The sequence below is a fragment of the Macaca fascicularis genome, chromosome 3 (assembly GCF_037993035.2).
Source record: "Macaca fascicularis isolate 582-1 chromosome 3, T2T-MFA8v1.1".
In the NCBI taxonomy this organism is placed as follows: domain Eukaryota; kingdom Metazoa; phylum Chordata; class Mammalia; order Primates; family Cercopithecidae; genus Macaca; species Macaca fascicularis.
Genome location: NC_088377.1, coordinates 28,906,267 through 28,922,528, shown reverse-complemented (window position 1 = coordinate 28,922,528; position 16,262 = coordinate 28,906,267). Strand labels below are relative to the sequence as shown.

Sequence of the window (16,262 nt, the reverse complement as noted above, 5' to 3'; positions counted from 1 at the left end):
ACTCTGTTCTATTAATTCCTTTCCTATCCTATCCTATCCTATCCTATCCTATCCTATCCTATCCTACCCTATTCCACCCCACCCCATCCCATCCCATCCCATCCCATCCCATCCCATCCCATCCCATCCCATCCCATTATATTCCATAACATTTGCTGGGTAGTGAAATATACAACAAACATAAAATTTGTTGTGTAGTGAAACCCAATAAATCCATTCCACTACCCTGGTTTTTTATAAATGCCAGGATAAACTGAAGTATAGTGAAAAGATTAATGAGACAGTGACATTATTTTCCTGAAGTTTGTGGGCAGATAGCTGTGTAAATAAATATTAGTGATCAATTCCCATGAAATGAAATCAGAAGTTAGAATGTTGGCAAGGTGGACACTGGAAAGGTGGTCAGATGGCAACTGCCTGGCAGAGAAGTCTGGCTCTAGCACAAAAATTGGAGGAATGGAACCTGGGGATTAGGGATTTGGAGCTGACCAGGGTTATAAGAGATTATTTAGGAGCTGTACTACCCATGTCTACAGTACAGTAGTCCAGGGCTGGTGAAACAATGCTCCAAAGAGCTCACAAGTCTGTTTGACAACAGAGCTAGCATTTGGCCAGAAGTTGGTATTTGCCAAATGGAAACTACGATGGTAAAAAACAAACAAACAAACAAACAAACAAACAAACAAACTTCCTATCTTCCAACGTTGGAACTATGGGAAGAAGAGGAAAAAAGAGAAGTATAAAATAAAAAAAGACAGTATTTCCACCCTCCTCTGTCTTAAGTTATTAGGCCAACGTCTGTGCCTGAGTTGAGGGATAAAAGAAGCTTTGAATTAGATAATATAAAAGTGTTGACATTATACTTGACTGTTCATTTTAATACTTAAAAGTGAGTGTAAGTTACTCAGATAAAACGATTTAACAGCGGAAGTAACTGAAAAAGTGTAGAGATCTGCCTGAAATATCCAGAGACGAAAAAGGAGATTTGAATTAAAATAAAGACAAAAGAATCTTTTGTTTTGCTTATATTGTCATTGAGGTCAGTCATTCTATAAACTGAATATACAATATGCCAGCTGTAATACCCATAAAGCCTGTTTTCTCATGTTCGTATGTCCAGGGCTTAGCAAAGTGTCTGGCACAAAGCAGAGAATAAGTAGATTTTTTAAAACATAAAGTAAATTAATGTATGTTAAAAGATTGATATGCCTCAAAATAAGTATGAAGCTTAGTAATAGAGTCGATGTAATATAAAGCACTTTTAAAAACTATGATTTCAAATAAAGTTTAAAATTTAAGATAATTGGCTGATAGTAATTCTAGTGATTTGAAAAAAATCAATTTTATGAATTATGAAAATATAATTTACTTAGTTAAATTTCAACAGTGGTTAAGACATAAACCCTAAAGAAACCCTAAAGTAATATGATCTTGGTTGAAGGTACAATTTAGCAATTTCTTTTTTTTTTTTTTTTTTTTTGAGACAGAGTCTCGCTCTGTCGCCCAGGCTGGAATGCAGTGGCCAGATCTCAGCTCACTGCAAGCTCCGCCTCCCGGGTTTATGCCATTCTCCTGCCTCAGCCTCCCAAGTAGCTGGGACTACAGGGGCCGCCACCTCGCCCTGCTAGTTTTTGTATTTTTAGTAGAGACGGGGTTTCACGTGTTAGCCAGGATGATCTCAATCTCCTGACCTCATGATCTGCCCGTCTCAGCCTCCCAAAGTGCTGGGATTACAGGCTTGAGCCACCGCGCCTGGCCTAGCCATTTCTTTTAATATTTCTCTGACCTTGGGCAAAGACATTAGTCTTTCTGAGGCTCCGTTTCTTTGACTGTCAACAGAAGTAACTATTACTTTTGTCTTAGGTGTGTCAGGAGAATACATTTTAACAAATAATGAAGTATGCTTATCATAACAATATATATACAGAGAATATGCAGTACATAATATTTTTAACAGTAAAAACAGTAACAGTAAAAAAAAAATATTTTTCACTGATTTTTTTTTTGTTTTTGAGACAGAGTTTTGCTCTTGTTGCCCAGGCTGGAGTGCAATGGTGCCATCTCGGCTCACTGAGACCTCCGCCTCCTGGGTTCAAGTAATTCTCCTGCCTCACCTCCCAAGTAGCTGGGATTACAGGCATGCACCACCACGCCGGGCTAATTTTGTATTTTAGGTGAGACAGGGTTTCTCCATGTTGGTCAGGCTGGTCTCGAACTCCTGTTCTCAGGTGATCCGGCTGCCTCGGCCTCCCAAAGCGCTGGGATTGCAAGCGTGAGCCACCATGCCCGGCCTTTCACTGATATTTTTAAAGTTAACATTCTTACTCCATGTGCTAGTTGTGCTATTTCTCCCTACGAATAATGAAATAAATATGAAAACATAACTAATCCTTTCCTCTTAGGATCTTACAATAATAATCAGAGCTATTTGTAGGCTGTACTTTAAACTTTGAAGAATTCTGTATTTTTTCAACTGAAATCTGAGTTACCTTATTAAGAAAATTATTTTAGAAAGCCGTGGCTAGTTGTTTCTACAAATTTTTATACTATGAGAAAAGTTGGTTACATATCTCAAAATATAATGCTATTACGCAGGTTCTTGAAAATGTAATTAACAATTTGTTTCACAAACATATTTTTAAACCAGATTAGTGAGATGACAAATGGGCAGAGATAATTACAGATTCTAAAGAGAGCATTAATACTTTGACTCTATATTTTATCTTTCAGATATTAATTTTCCTTTAGAAAACAGGAAGCCTTAAATGTAGGCAGAAGTGTTTGTGTTCAGATACTGTGTCTTAAGTTTATATTTTAATAAACCTTATTTAAAAAGTTGACAGCATGAATTACATATCCATGATCAATTATATTAATATACTTACAGAATGTTAGTCACCACTCTTTATTTTTAAATTATCTTACTACATTTTTCATAGCTTATTGAAATCACTATGTAGAGAATGAGTTCTCAATGACAATAATTTAATCACAGATAAATTTACTGATAATTTTACCCTCTTATTAATGTAGCTAGGCAATATTTAATTTGAAAATCACATATGAGTTAAATGGAAACAGACAACTATCTGAATTAAAACTTAATTGATAACATATAAATATCTAAAAAATGTAATTCATTTTTGTGCTCTAGCTGAAGCTGTTAGGGTTATATTCTATGAATCCAGAAAAATAATAACTTGTTTCTATAAGCTGAATGAACTGGATGAAAAAATGCTGAATGGGGAAAATTGCATTGTTACTGAACTGAACAGAGATTTTAAAATCTGAGAAGTATAAATAAGCTCTTTGAAAATTTTCCTTACATGCATAAACTGGATTCTGATTCTTTGCAACATACAATAGTTCAGCTTCATTAAGCAGTCTTTAATCCAACAGTTTAACTCTCTCTGGACTCTGAAATCTTATTTCCAATAGTTTTATGCCCATGGTGAGGGAGAGAAAAAGAAATATTGCTAAGAATTGAATTTCCCCATCTCCTTTTATGGAGTCTCCAGTAGCGTTGCCTCATTTAGTCAACATATGCTTGGTTTAAAACAGAACGAAATTGATCTCTAAGGCACGTGCCACACAATCTGGGGAGGGCTCAAAGCCTCAGCTGCCACCGTAATCAGCTGCCACTTCCACAGTTGCCTGACAAACACTATTGAATTCCATCGTTAAGACTCTGAGTATCAGAAAAGAGCAATAAGGGGACATTTATAGGAGACAGATCTTCATAAATCTCTATTACATATACTTTATTACAATAGAAATGGAAATGTTAGGAACATAGTACAAAGAAAATAAGATACAAAAATACACTATACAATTGCATTAGATTTCAACTGAATGTCTTGGAAGGTGTCCCTACAATATCTCCAGAAGATAAGTGAAGCAAAAATGATGTTTGATGCCCATTTATACTTTTTTCTAAAAGAACCACCAAAGTAAAGTCCCAGGATGTGTGTCCAATCTCACTTTCCCTTACCAGCTTGATTAGCCTCCACAGCCAAGTCCCTGATTCTGTAATTGCTTTTCAGTCTTTGGGTATAAAAAATAATTTTGACGGAAGCAGACGGTGCTGATGACAACTCAATCATTCTATTATACTTCTCAGCAGCATCTGCCCTATGTCTAGGAGGCAAGTGAAACCACATTCCCCATGTATTTATCATGCAGTGATGGGCATTGAAGACTCCATTCTAGCTTTAATCAAGGGAAGTTTCCCTTAAAAATAACTTCATACATTACACACTAATGTAACAGTACTAAATGGAATCTAGCTGTAGGCAAAAGAAATATAAAGAATCTATGCACCATAAACTTGGTGTCTCTTTTGCATTGAGAGAAATAGATTGTGCTCTGTTTTTGAGTTTGATCTTGAATCATAATTGCTTATAATGCTTTTTAAAGTCTTTGATGTTGTGTTTGTTTCATTATAAGAATCTGAGACAGGAAATAAATGAAAAGAAAGAACAGCAGTATCTCAAAGAGATATCTGCTCATCTATGTTTGTTGCAGCGCTATTCTTGATAGCCAAGTTATGCAGTGAACCTGAGTCCATCAACAGATGAAGACAGAGAGAGAATATGATATCTTTGCACAATGGAATATTATGCAGTCATAATAAATAATGAAATTCTGTCATGTGCAATAACATGGAGGAAACTGGAGGATATTATGTTAAGTGAAATAGCCAGGCACAGAAAGACAAATGTTGCATGTTCTCATTCATAGGTGGGAGCTAAATTAATTGCTTTCATGAAGATAGTAAATAGAATGGTGGTCACCAGAGACTGAGAAGGGTACTGGGGAGAGAGGATAAAGAAGGGTTTCAATGGGTACCAAAACAGAGTTGCATAGAAGGAATAAGACCTAGTGTTTGGTAACACAAAAAAATGACTATAGTTAACAATAATTTATGGTATATTTCAAAATAACTAGGGAAGACAATTTGGAATGCTCCTAACACTTAGAAATAATAAATGTTTGAAGTGAAGAATATTTCAGTTTCCCAGATTTGATGATTATAAATTATATGCTTGTATTAAAATATTACGTATACTCCATAAACATGTGTAATTATTATGAGTCCATAAAACACAATTTAAACAAACTGTAACTTTTGATGAAAGAGATCTGTCTCCATCTTCCTTTTGACAATCCATTTTCCTCTTTTCAAGTCTTTTCTCCCTTCTCATTTTCAATAGGAATTTAAAATAGGAATTTAAAGATCTACCTTTTCTTAAAATTTTGTTTCAAGATGCTTTCACTTTTGCAGATGGTGGAATGTCCTGTGCTGTTAGTCTGTTCTCACGCTGCTAATAAAGACATACCTGAGACTAGGTAATTTATATGAAAAAGGAGAATTAATGGAATTGCAGTTTCATATGGCTGGGGGAGCTTCATAATCATGGTAGAAGACAAAAGACGAGAAAGGCACATCTTACATGGCAGCAGGCAAGACAGAAGATGTGCAGGGAAACTCCTTTTTATAAAACCATCAGATCCCATGAGGCTTATTCACTATCGTGAGAACAGCACAGGAAAGACCCACCCCCACGATTCAGTGACCTGCCACCGGGTCCCTCCCACAACACGTGGGGATTAGTACAATTCAAGGTGAGACCTGTGTGGGGATACAGAGCCAAACCAAATCACCTACAATTATTTCAATTGTTTGGATACCTCAATAAATCTAATCCCCTATCTGTTAGAGCACAGTATTTTTTTTTAAACCTCAATTACTTCAGGTTTTACTATTTATCTCAATTCCTTTAAAAGTGTAACACTTCTTTCAAAAATCCTTTCCTTGACAGAATTCTTGAAAAAAATTTAGGATGGCCTCCAGTAGAATACTAATAGGCATTAGATAATTACTTGCTCTATTTTATGATACTTTGCAGAAGAGAGTACAGAATTTTACTACATTTAAATATAGCAGTTATTGACCCTTGTATATTTTTTAGTCATGGGATTTTCTCTTTAAAACATGAGAAATATTACTTCAGTATTACTTCATTGTTTTAATATTCATAATTGAGTGAAATATAAAGCTGATCTTATCTTCAACACCTACAGAAATAATTTTATTTATTCTGCTAGAAATTTTCAGAAAAATTTCCCTCTTGAAATTTAAAACTTCACACAGAAAGTTGTATAACACTGATTCCTGCTTATTAATCTTTTTTACTGAAGACGCTAAGGCTTCATGATTTTTCAGGTAATTTTATTCAGATTCAAAAAGTGTATAATTTTTCTTTCATTGTATCTTTCACTATTAGTTTTGATCTGCTTTTTTTTTTTTTTCAATTTCAGGAATGTTTATTATTTGCAAATTTGGCTTGGTGTTTTTTCCTGCATGCCCATTACAGACTCTCATATGTTTCCATCTCTCTTTACTTATTGTTTTTTCATTCTTCATCATGCTTTCCTGCAGCAATTTTTGTGGAAATGTGTGTGTTCTGCACAAGAGGTTCTGAATAATTGTGCAATAGACCAGAAAACTAGGTGGTTCACACTGCTAACAAAGGCCTCTAATTAAGTCAGAAAGATCTGATTATGGCAGAGTTTCACAGAAAATTGCTCTGGCCAAAGATGGCCATCTTCTTCCAAATTTCTTGAAAGGAGACTTTATTGTGACGTCACTTGTGGGAGCCAGTACTGTGCAAAGACTATTCTATCAGGAGCCAAACATTATATAATAATTAAAAAAATTAGGGTCATAATTTTACGTATAAAAGTATTGGTGGTAACAGTTTGTGTTTTTCTGTCATCTAAAGTTTGCTATTAACTAATTTACTTTCTATATAACAGTAAGAAAGATTTAGCTTTTTTTTGAACATTACATAACCAGTCTGTTTTATCTCAAGTGTGCTCAATTATTAACTACCAAAATGTCCTCATCTATGTCCATCACCCATCTATACTTTAAAAGTATAACTCAAATGTTGAATTAAATTAAAATAATAGGTTCATCACAAAGAGAAGGAAACTGAAATAGCAGATAAAATAATTGGCAAACAAACAAGGTTATAGTATAATCATCAGCAACAAAATAAGAAACAAAATCAGTGATTCAATTCAAGATGACATTTTAAAAATTATGTTGATTAACATTTTCTAAAGCAATGATCAAATTTTCTTCTAAGTTAAATTCTTGCCACACACACACACACACACACTCTTATGTAAATACATATCTATTGATATTTGCATCTCAATGCATTTTCTTCTTTACCTAACAAAATCATGTCATTTTCCATACTTATTCTTTTTAGTGTACTGCATGATAAGATAAATTATAATTTTGTGTAGATCTCAAAGTGTTTACTAATTATTTTTTATTGATCCATCTCACTGTTGCTTGTAAGTAAACAGAGTGGCTTCTAAAATCAGTCACAAAATCCAGATTAATCGATTGAGCTACCACTTACTTCTATCTAAGTAGCATGGATAATACCAGTTGTGGCTCATTTTCAGGCCAGATGATAGATCCCTTAATTCTTTGCCATAAAGATTAAAGCAGGCAGCTTTCTGAGATGGTGTCAAAAGTCCTGGCCAGTTGTGAGTGGAGGAACAAAGATAAACATAACCTAATAGTAGCTGGATTTTGTATTGGATAATAGGCCAGATGAAGACAAACTATCCAATCCTATCTTTTTTCTAGATATTCAAGTGTAAGACATCAATTCCACAAATACTTCTCTTCCTACGGAAGAGAAAGAGAGATGTAGGAAGTAGCATTTATCCTGTGTTTCTAACATATTTGCACCTGGAAAGAACCACTGAGTTGTTGGGCAGTTCTATGAGACAAATCATAGTCCAAGGGGAGTATCCAGTTGCAAAATTTCTTTGCAGATTGCCAAATGCAAATATATGCAAATACTAGATATATAAATATATATCCATATTCATATATATCCATATATATATACACATATACATATATCCATGATGAACATGCCACTATTTTGTTTGCTCTTGTTGATTATTTTATGGATATAATAAAACACCCAGTGTCGGAGGGTTGGGCATGCCAGCAAATAGCATTAAATTCCTACACTGCAGTGCTTTACTCCGGTTGTCTCCAATAACTTAATGATGTTAATTATTTAATTGAATGTTGTTGGCATGCCAACAGCTCTCTTGCCTGTTTCCTTCTTTGCTCTCTGAAAATGTTCTTGACATGGGAAACATGACAGTCTTCCTTCCTTACAGGGTTAAGTATCCTACTTTTAACATTTAACATGGCCCTCTTCAGTGAACAAAATTCAACACTCCTTACACATCAGAGAGGTCCAAGTAAGTCTGCTAAAAACTTTTGTGGCTTCCTACTTTGAACAAACTTAGGTAATGGTAATACAGATGTAAAGGAGGAAAGATAATCTTCATTAAGATGAGGAAGAATGAGTGTCACAGAAGGAAAGCATTAAAATCATGATTTTGGCCTTGAAATTCTGTATACCTTTGCTGTTTTGCTCCAAAAGTTATGACACAATGTGTGATTTATGATCTCTTACCTGGAATCCCCAAGTGATAGCCAGTAGTGAAGTTTGCTTTAAACCCTCCTCTCGCCAACACATCATTAGTGATGAGAAGCACAGTCATTCTATTGGTGGTAGAGAACACATCCTTTACTGGACCAGGCCCTGTGTACACAGCTGTTCCATAGGAAAACGAGACAATCAGTAAGATGATCCTTTGGATCTAGAAGGAAATGTACCCCACATCTCAGTTCCATCTGCCGGACATAGGGCTACATGCTACATGGCTCGCTCATAGAGCAGCCATAAGTAAATGAACGCACACATTCTTTTACATTTTGAACACTCTTCAACAAAGCCAACTTCTCTTTAAACTTTTTTGATATTACTTGAGGTTTGTGCAGCTCTATAATGTAATGATGAATTACTTATAATATATCTGACTTAGTACCACTGCTATTCAAAGCTCATGTTATCCCAGATAAATGACTACTAATAAAGACCTTTATAAAACAACGGAGTTTATAGTCACCTTTAGTAAATTGTTAACTAAACATATTCAGTATTTTTTGTGTGTTGAATCATAAACCTAATCTGAAGGATGGATTGTTTAGAGATTGAGAATATTAACTGCATGGTGGCTTTAAAACATTTTCCCCTTAATCCCTCGGCTTTGGGGATTTCATAAACAATAAAACATTCTTTACTATATTTCAGCTAATTAAAAACTACATTTATTTTAAAAAGTTTTATATACTGGAAGCCCTGAAAGTGATTCAGTTTCAAAAGACCTTCCTGCCTACAAATTTTAAAACAATAACTCAGAGATCTTTCTGGAATTCTTATTTACTTTTCAATGATTTGTTTAACTATTAACAGGTGAATTGACACATTTTATTTTTTTTAGATGATGATAAGTTTGAAATTTTTATTTGAAGAATAATTTGATCTAAAATGGGAATACTATTTAAGATTTTTTATATGTGTATAAAAGAACCAAATTTCAGATTCCTCAGTTCTTTCCAACCTTCTAATCACAACAAAATTTTCTTTATTTGTTCTATGTGTGACTCCCAAAATCCTGGGCTCCCAAAAACCCAGGAAGCTCACACTCTAGAACTTTGTGAGATTTTGCTGCAGAATTCTGCATAAGGGCTGACTGACGAAAATGTTGGGGAACCCTCCCCACCACACTGTCCCTTGATGCGCTCTAGAAAATGTTCTCTGGAGTTTTCATTGAGTAGTTGCAGCATTCATGTGATTGTACCCTTATTGCATGTCTAATAGATCAGATTTTACTATAAATGATGAATACAAGTCCAAAGCACAGTTAGATACAACACTTTTTTTGGGTGTGGGGGGGTGATAAAACACTTCTTAGTTGTATCATTTCATTCATCAAAATGGATCATTTGAGCATCTTTATTTAATGTGTGACTTATCAAGAGACACCTTTTTCTTAAAAATGACCAGCCTGGCCAACATGGTGAAAGCCCGTCTCTACTAAAAACACAAAAAATTAGCCTCCAATCTACTCAGGAGGCTGAGCCAGGAGGATCGCATAAACCCAGGAGACAGAGGTTTCAGTGAGCCGAGATCGCACCACTGCACTCCAGCCTGGGTGACAGAGCGAGACTCCATCTCAACAACAACAACAACAGCAACAACAAAATGGTGGTAGTTAAATAACATATTAGCTATCATGTGTTTGATAACTTTTTAGTGTGTTAGCATGTATTCTATGGTCTATAGAATACACAAAATTTCCTCTATCATAGTACACTCTAACAGCACAAAAATTTCCTCTACAGTAGTACACTCTCCTTAGGCTTATTTAAAAATAATCGATAAATAAAAAAGAAAAATAAACTTTGGTCAATTTTTGAAGCATTCTTAGGTACCTATACAGAAGCAGCTAGCACTAGAGACACAGCCAAAGTAATAATAAAATGTAAAGTAAAACTCATTAAAAAATTTTGTATAACAACACAATTTGAATAGTTCGAAGTAAAATAAAAACTGATTTCATAGTTATCTTTGGACATCTGACGTACATATAAAGAGAACTACATAATGGGTGTCCTTCGCTTCTAGTCTCCAATGTGTAGTGCTTGTGGTAGTCGATTAATACCAGCTGGTAGGAACTGATGACTCAAAAATATTGTCCAGAATAGTTGAACTCATGGAGATAGAGAGTAGAATGATGGTTACGACTGGCTAGAAAGGGTACTGGGAAGGGTGGGGGAGTGAGTATGATTAATGGATACAAAAATATAGTTAGAATGAATAAGATCTAGTATTTGACAGCACAATAGGGTGACCACAGCCAGTAATAAGTTACTGCACATTTAAAAATAACTAAAAGAGCATAACTGGGTTGTAACACAAAGACAGGAGAAATGCTTGAGGTGATGGATACACTATTCACATGGATGTGATTATTATGCATTGTTCGCCTTTACCTCATGTATCCCATAAATACATACACCTACTATGCACCCATGAAAATTAAAAATGAATTTAAAAAGTGAAAATAATTAGTCCTGCTTTGTGAAGAACGTTCAAGAAAAATATTATGTTGTCACTATTTTAAATATGCCCTATATTGTAAGCTCCACATAAACTTATGCCACCTTACTATTGTATTTTCATTTTGCAAGTTGTAAAAGAGTGATTACATTTATTAAGAAATGCTCTTTCCATCAGAACAACATCTTGAGCTACACAACCTTTACAATATTCAGATTGCAGACTTACTTAAGAACAAGGAATCAGCTTCTCCACCATCTCTTATTTCAACTACATCGTTAATATTTTCTAAGTCAAATTCTTGAAAATGAAGTTGTATATTCTTTCCTTTTTGTGCATTTAAAATCCAAACACCTTAAAAGTAAGAAGTAACATTTAATTTGGAACACACTTGGTGATTTCTCTTAAAAGCTTCACTCTCTTGAGAATTTCAAATAACTTAAAAAAAATTTTTTTTTCCATTTCATGAAAATCAATATTTTGAGGTGTTTCTTTTTTCCTTTCATTACTTTTTTTTTGGGTGAGAAAATATATTGGTTTATTCAGTAATATTTATAGTAATATTTCAATTAAATTTGAAATTATTTAGTATAATTGATATTTTTGTGAAATGGAATACTTTAATCAAAGTTTACAAATATTATTTTACCTGTACGATATAACATTTATGAATATCAAAAGATACCAAAATTATAGTTTTATTTTTTTAATTTTCCGTGATCAAATTTAGAAGAAAATTAGGTAATTAAAATGCAATTTATAGGACAAGTAAGCTTTAATATTTATTTTAAAGGTTTCTGCATTTATTTACATTTAGTTCATTAAAAAAACAAAAACAAAATGAAACAAGACAAACAGCATCAATAAACACTTCTTGTTTTTATTGATTTCTGAAATGATTTAACCTTCAGATTTTTTTCTAGGCCATTCTTCTCTCATTCTCTATTAGTTTTCTCATTCACTCTTAAGAAATATAACTATATTTATATAGTAACAGTTTCTAAGTCTTTATTTTCTGCACTTTTTTGAAATGCAGGCAAATTTATCTACTTATTTACTGTCTATGGCTGTACATAGTTCAAATCCAACATGTTCTAAAGAAAAAGTAGAATTATCTCTTTTGCAAACTCATTTATCTTATCCTTCCTATCTCAGTGGCACTACTAATCACCCACTCACAGTTCTCTATGCTTGAAACCTCAGCACCTTCCTTAACCTCCTTTCTCCTACCACATCCAATCAATCACCAAAGCCTGTTAATACTACCTCCTATATCCTTTGAATCCCATTTACTTCTCAATGTCCTTTGCCACCATGACAAGAGTTCAAATAACTATAGTCTCTCATCTCCCAGTTGGTGATGCTGATGGTTCTTATACCTTACCATCGATCTCTGATCTAAAATGCAAGCTCCTTTTTATCGCCATTTTCCTGTAAACTATTCAAAGAACTCCCCAGTGCTCTCAGAATGGAATTCAAACTTCATAACATGGTGCAAAATCCCTTCATACTTCTAATTTTACCCATTACCATTATTTAATTTTTCTTGGCGATTCAAGAAACAGTTGTCTCCTACTTTGGTATGTCAAGGACTCTCCACGTCTCTCTACAGAGTCCTGCCTTTACCCTTATTATAACAGTATTTTGGACACTTTGTGCCTGACAACATATTGAGTCACCATCTATACTGTGCTACATTTGTGTCTTCTTTACTTACTTCAGACTAAGGAAATAAAGTATTGAATACACATTTGTCGAATAAACAAATACATTTAAATTTAATAAATTTCTCCAAATTGTTTCGATGTTCCACTGCTTGCTGGATTTTTCAGATTATCACTTTGTTCAAATGACGTTTAAAAGATGTCTTCAGTGTGAAGCAGAGATAACTTTGTTTCCCCAAACAAGTCAAATTAGATTAGTTGCTATTTATTTTTTGGGGGATGAGTTATCTGTCTACAATACTGACCCTATATGCACCTATAAAAGTGATGCTCTCTTATCTCTTGATCATCTGAAGGAAGAAGGTTGGCTTTTTCTGACGACACATTTTCCCCAGCACTGGGGCATTTCTTTCATTGACAGAATTCTCCATTTAGCTTAGTGGTCTTAACCAGGCATGGTCATGGAAAGATGCTTGTTTCCCAACCCAAACTCCTGAAGTGGAACCTTTGTAGGACGGGCTAGGGAATCTGCATCTCCAACCCAATCTTTATGTATCTCTATATGAGTTTCTCTATTTAGGAACATTGCCCTAGAAGTAGTCTTTATGCAGTTTTAGCAAACTATTTTCTCTAGACAAAATTTTTAGTGATCTTTCTTATAATTTTATTTTTTATACTGGAAATAATTACATTACTGTAGCTATCTGCTTTATTGACTCCAGTGTATATTTGCAAAAAGTGTGAATGCTACAACAGGTTCTTTACTTTTTAATACTTTCCATTGTCTTTCTCCTTTGAAATTGCAAACTTGTTAAACACACTGTAGACATTATATGCACAGACAAGGAAAGTGATTTAGAAAGCGGTGTCTGGAGTAACACTGGCTCTCTTACTATTGTTATTCAACTTCTAAATTTGGAATTATAATAATGACACCTGCTTCAAGAAGTTCTTGTGGTAAATGAATGAAACAATGTATATTGGGCATTAACACAGTACCTGCCATGAAACAAATGCTGTATATATTTAGGAATTATTGTTATTTTTGTTGTTATATTAAGCAATCTTATAGGTAGACATGACAGGTGTACCCATGTTTGACAAATTGATAATTTACTTTGCTGTGCCAAGGGGAGATCTACATTTCATATGGAGATTTGTTTCTGATGACCTGGAAAAGAAATGACTCACAGAAAGCCAGATTAGGGTAGCTGTTTGGAAAGTTCATAGAACTGAATGTTGTATTTGGCTCCCACAGTTCAAAAGGTCCTCCACAGTCCGCTGAAAAGGAAAGCAATGAGAAATCATTAGTAACACAATGAGTATTTCAGAGAGCTAATACCATATGCCAGCGAATTTTCAATTACATTTCTTAGAATACAAATTTTGACAAGTAAATTTTAGTCATGTAAGGGTAAATGTTGCAGTTTAAGTAAAGGAAAAATACTTAATAGATTAAATAGATAAGAACTCTAATGATCAGTGATGTTGAGCTTTTTTCATGTGATTGTTGGCTGCATGTATGTTATCTTTTGAAAAGTGTTTGTTCATGTCCTTTGCCCACTTTTTTGTGGGGTTGTTTATTCTTTTTCTTGTAAATTTCTTTTTCTTGTAAATTTTCATATAAAGTTCTTTATAGAAGCTGGATATTGGACCTTTGTCAGATGCAGAATTTGCAAAAGGTACCATCTGACACCAGTCAGAGTGGCTATTACTAAAAAGTCAAAAAATAACAAATATTGGAGAGTTTGTGGAGAAAAAGGAACACTTATAGACTGTTGGTGGGAATGTAAATTAGTTAAACTATGTGGAAGACAGTGTGGTAATTTCTCAAAGACCTAAAGACAGAAATGCCATTTGACCCAGCAATTCTGCTACCAGGTAGGTATATACTCAAAGGAATATAAATCCTTCTATTATAAAGACACATGCACATGTTTGTTCATTGCAGTGCTATTCAAAATAGGAAAGACTTAAATCAACCTAAATGGCCATCAATGATAGACTGGATAAAGAAAAGGTGGTACATATACACCATGGAATACTATGCAGTAATAAAAAATAATGAGATCACGACATTCGCAGGGACACGGACGGAGCTGGAGACCATTATCCTTAGCACACTAACACAAGAACAGAAAATCAAATTCTGCACGTTCTCACTTAGAAGTGAAAGCTAAATCATGAGAACACGTGGACACATAGAGGGAAACAACACACACTGGGGCCTTCGGAGGGTGGAGAGTGGTAGGAGGGAGGGGAATCAGGAAGAATAAGTAGTGAATACTAGGTTTGATACCTGGGTGATAAAATAATCTGTACAACCAACCTCCATGACACGAGTTTACCTGTGTAACAAACCTGCACTTGTTCCCCTGAACTTAGGAGTTAAAAAGAAAATTGAAAAAAAAAATAGATAAGAACTATTCAAAATTTCTTTAGTATTCTTAAGGCCCTTGTGAATCTTCAAGAAAGCATGATAGTGTACAGCACTCCCCTAAAATTATTTGTACAAAGGAACTTTTTTGTCAAATATCTTTTATAAATAGGTTTCATAAACTAAAGTATCAAATTTCTACAGTAGGGACTGTAGAAAATGTTTACTTATAATAAAACAAATTCAATATTTACCACTCTCTAACGAGAAAGGCTAGTAAATCATTTAATTCTGCAATTCTTGATTTTCCTTTTTTTCCCTTTTATTTATTTATTTATTGGTAGTCTTAAGGGGAAGCTTCACTATTCTGCACATCGATAGTGAGGGAAGGGCGACAAAGTGAAACTTCATTTGCTTAATGAATGCTCTGATCTGGTAGCCAACATTGGGCAGAAGCTGAATAGAGACAGGTAACTTACTAAGGCAAATTTATTAAAACAGTAGAGCACAGATCTTCCAGCTCAGAGACTGACCCTTTAAGTAGGTAGATTAACTTTATAAAATTCTTAACATACTTTGGTGTTTCATTTATTAGAAACAAATTCTAAAGTAATGTAAAAAATCAACAACTATTTTAAACATTCTAATTGTATCTACTTCTTGTTACCATTATTATGTTTTAAAATAAGACCAAAAGAAGAAAAGTAACCTAATTTGAAGAATGCAGAAAACTGGAATAAATATATTATTTTCTATTATTAAAGGCATATGATACTGGGATTATTTACCCACAATAAACTAGAAATCAGATTATGGGAGGAATAATTAAGTGTCTCTACATCTATGACAGGGTCTATAGCCATACCCTCTTCTTTAATTTCTCTTTCATATATCATCTGCCTTATTTCTGTAAATCACCTGAAATTCATGTGCATCTTCAAAATTTACATGTAATGCACTGCTTAGATTTGAGTTTCATGATGCATATGATGGGAGAGAGAAGGCAATTACTCTGACTTAGTGTTGGGATCCTTGCCAACCTGTCCTGTTCAGTAAAGAGATAGGGCATGATCCTGTTCTACATGACTTCCAGGACCAGGTTTGTCTATACCCAGATGAACTTATCAAAATAATAAAATGTTTTACCAAAGCTTGCAAAGTGTTTCCATGCGTATTATCTCATATGGGGAGAGAATGCAGTGC

At 34.2% G+C, this 16,262-nt stretch overlaps 1 protein-coding gene across 1 annotated transcript in view; it reads right to left on the bottom strand.

Moving 5' to 3' along the window:
• TMPRSS15 (transmembrane serine protease 15) overlaps positions 1-16,262 on the bottom strand; it is a 135,118-nt gene that overhangs the window by 51,009 nt on the left and 67,847 nt on the right. The window contains exons 14-16 of the mRNA XM_045389191.3: positions 13,874-13,963; positions 11,247-11,372; positions 8,526-8,666 (exon numbers count right to left, since the gene is read on the bottom strand). Coding sequence (XP_045245126.2) covers positions 8,526-8,666; positions 11,247-11,372; positions 13,874-13,963 — 357 coding nt within the window. The remainder of the gene's footprint in view (positions 1-8,525; positions 8,667-11,246; positions 11,373-13,873; positions 13,964-16,262) is intronic.